At 49.3% G+C, this 3,359-nt stretch overlaps 2 protein-coding genes across 2 annotated transcripts in view; both read left to right on the top strand.

The window, feature by feature from the left end:
* The window catches only part of VOLCADRAFT_70540 (uncharacterized protein), a gene marked incomplete at both ends in the record, with an annotated part of 11,014 nt that extends 10,186 nt beyond the window's left edge, over positions 1-828 (top strand). Inside the window, one exon of the mRNA XM_002959174.1 lies at positions 446-828. Within this exon, the coding sequence (XP_002959220.1) occupies positions 446-828 (383 nt within the window). The remainder of the gene's footprint in view (positions 1-445) is intronic.
* Positions 829-2,209: 1,381 nt separating this feature from the next.
* The window catches only part of VOLCADRAFT_100627 (uncharacterized protein), a gene marked incomplete at both ends in the record, with an annotated part of 4,438 nt that continues 3,288 nt past the window's right edge, over positions 2,210-3,359 (top strand). Inside the window, 3 exons of the mRNA XM_002959175.1 lie at positions 2,210-2,338; positions 2,477-2,518; positions 2,875-2,916. Of these exons, the coding sequence (XP_002959221.1) occupies positions 2,210-2,338; positions 2,477-2,518; positions 2,875-2,916 (213 nt within the window). The remainder of the gene's footprint in view (positions 2,339-2,476; positions 2,519-2,874; positions 2,917-3,359) is intronic.

The following is a 3,359-nucleotide window of genomic DNA, read 5'->3' on the forward strand; positions in this document are numbered from 1 at the left end:
CGGCATATGCTTGCATATTGCATATGCTTGCAGACGGCATATCCTTGCGGACTGCACATGCTTGCGGACTGCATATGCTTGCAGACTGCACATGCTTGCGAACTGCAGAAGCTTGCGGACTGCATAAGCTTGCGGACTGCATATGCTTGCAGACTGCATATGCTTGCAGATTGCATATGCTTGCAGACTGCATATGTTGCAGACTGTATATGCTTGCAGATGGCATATGCTTGCAGACGGCATATGCTTGCAGACGGCATATGCTTGCAGACGGCATATGCTTGCAGACCGCATATGCTTGCAGATTGCATAGTGTAGCATAGCATATCATATCATAGCATAGCATAGCATAGCATAGCATAGCATAGCATAGCGTAGCACAGCATAGCATAGCGCAGCATAGCGCCGCATATTGCATATGCTTGCAGACTGCATATGCTTGCAGACTGCATATGCTTGCAGACTGCATATGCTTGCAGACTGCATATGCTTGCAGACTGTGTATGCTTGCAGACTGCATATGCTTGCAGACTGCATGTGCTTGCAGACTGCATATGCTTGCACATTGCAAATGCTTGCAGATCGCATATGGCATATGCTTGCAGATCGCATATGGCATATGCTTGCAGATCGCATATGCTTGCAGATCGCATATGCTTGCAGATCGCATATGCTTGCAGATCGCATATGCTTGCAGATCGCATATGCTTGCAGATCGCATATGGCATATGCTTGCAGATCGAATGTGCTTGCAGATCGCATATGGCATATGCTTGCAGATCGCATATTGCATATGCTTGCAGGTCGCATATGGCATATGCTTGCTGATCGCATATGTTTGCAGATCGCATATGCTTGCAGATCGCATATTGCATATGCTTGCAGGTCGCATATGGCATATGCTTGCAGATCGCATATTGCATATGCTTGCAGGTCGCATATGGCATATGCTTGCTGATCGCATATGTTTGCAGATCGCATATGCTTGCAGATCGCATATTGCATATGCTTGCAGGTCGCATATGGCATATGCTTGCAGATCGCATATGGCATATGCTTGCAGATCGCATATGCTTGCCCTATGGCAGTCCGGAGACGTGTAACTCGTCAGGCTCAGTAGCTACGGGGCAGTTGTCTGGACAGGTTACTCGCCAGCTAGAAGCTTGGTAAATGTGCAACCTTGAAAGTGTCATAATTATGCACAGATATGCGCGCTGAGTGTGTGAAATGTTATGACGAGGTTAGTTAAAATGTTTGCCATCCAATTTGAGTGTGGGGAGGCATTATTTGTCCTGACGATTTGCTCTCTACCTACGGCCATTTGGCAGTCCAGAGACGTGTAGCGCCCAAGGCTCAGCAGCTACGGGACAGTTGTCTGGACGAGGTTATTTTTGACGTGCAGTCCCGAAAGCACAATGGGAAGCATGAATATAGCCGTTGAATTCATCATAAGTGAAATTTAGGTTACTTCCGGTGTTTGCCACCTGTATTGGTGCTCCGATGTAACATGACAATTGGTAGTCATGGTCATGGCGCAAAGGAACGCCGATTGTTGCAGCACAAAGTAGAATATAGCTCATGAACAAATAAGTACATAGGCAAGGTTACCCGAGGCCGACATTGATCGACCTTGTCGACCAGGTCCGCCAATGTAGTGGGTCCACGCCACAATATCCGAAAGTCGGCTGAAATCATTTAAATCCTTGTCAGGTTTACTGAACAAAATTACGACCGACGAGGTTTCCGAGCCATTGGCTGACATAACCGCTCATGTACGGCTTTGGCTATTATGGCTTCAATGTCCTCTCCATCAAACAAATATCTTCATTACGAAAGACCAAAGCACGTAGCCATAACTCCCAACTCAGTCAAACACGATATGGGCCAAGTATTGTTGCTAATCGGCCGCGGAACCGCTTCAAGTGAGAAGGAAACCGCTTCAAGTGAGAAGGAATTCGGAATAGCTTCAATTGGGATAAGGGATTTGTGGTATATTTTACTATGCCTTGTAGCAACGTTAAAATAGAACTCACCGCCACTCACTGTCGCTGAACTAACTTTAGTTACTCTTGGCTGACATCCAGCCGGGAATGGAGGCGGGTGGCCACCGTGAGGAGGAATTGGGATCGCTTGGAGAGGTGATATGGGCGGGAGGCGCGGGGCTCTTATGTGTTTTATGTGGGGCGTTAAAAAGCTGTCGTACTCCGATATGGCTATCGGAGTACGGCAGATTTGTTTGATGCAGGCAGGTAGTTGTGGGGCACAGCTGTGCCAGGGTCGTTTTTCTTTGTGGATTCGTTACCCCTTGCCCTCTTTCTTGTTCCTGATGCTATGGAGGGTGGCTGGGGCTGGTTGGGGGAGGGGTGTGTGTATGTTTCGCCTCCGTCATTGACGTGCCTGCCCTAATTGACGTGCCTGCCCGAATTGACGTGCCTGCCCTAATTCTCATGTTCCCATCCACGTGCTGCACGTGCAGCAGGCCTCGGACGATGGGGATGACGTCCAGCCGGGAATGGAGGTAAGATGGGCAGGAGGGTCAGGGCTCTTATGTGTTTTACGTGGGGCATCAAAACGCTGTCGTACTCCGATATGGCTATCGGAGTACGGCAGATTTGTTTGATGCAGGCAGGTAGTTGTGGGGCACAGCTGTGCCAGGGTCGTTTTTCTTTGTGGATTCGTTACCCTTTGCCCTCTTTCTTGTTCCTGATGCTATGGAGGGTGGCTGGGGCTGGTTGGGGGAGGGGTGTGTGTATGTTTCGCCTCCGTCATTGACGTGCCTGCCCTAATTGACGTGCCTGCCCTAATTGACGTGCCTGCCCGAATTGACGTGCCTGCCCTAATTCTCATGTTCCCATCCACGTGCTGCACGTGCAGCAGGCCTCGGAAGATGGGGCCGACGTCCAGCCGGGAATGGAGGTAAGATGGGGGCGAGGGTCGGGGCTCTTATCTGTTTTACATGGGGCATCAAAACGCTGTCGTACTTCGATATGGCTGTCAGAGTACGGCAGATTTGTTTGATGTAGGCAGGTAGTGGTGGGGCACATCTGTGCCACGGTTGTGTGTTTCGTTGTGGAATCTTTAGCCATGTCATGATGATAACACTACATGCTAGGAAGTGTGGCTGGGGCTGGTTGGAGGAGTTGGGATTGTATGTGTCAGCACTGTTGTCGCGTCACATGACTGTAGCACCGAACAAAACACGTGCGTACGGCAGACTAGGGTTTTACGTAGAGGCTCCGTGGAACTTATGATTCCCTGTGTAATAATTAGCTTACGAAAAACAAGATAAGAAAAAGGAAAAGAGACAGATGCAGCAGCAAACGCGAAGCGAACAGGCAAGGACTAAGCAATACAAAGCC

The sequence above is a fragment of the Volvox carteri genome (assembly GCF_000143455.1).
Source record: "Volvox carteri f. nagariensis unplaced genomic scaffold VOLCAscaffold_131, whole genome shotgun sequence".
In the NCBI taxonomy this organism is placed as follows: domain Eukaryota; kingdom Viridiplantae; phylum Chlorophyta; class Chlorophyceae; order Chlamydomonadales; family Volvocaceae; genus Volvox; species Volvox carteri.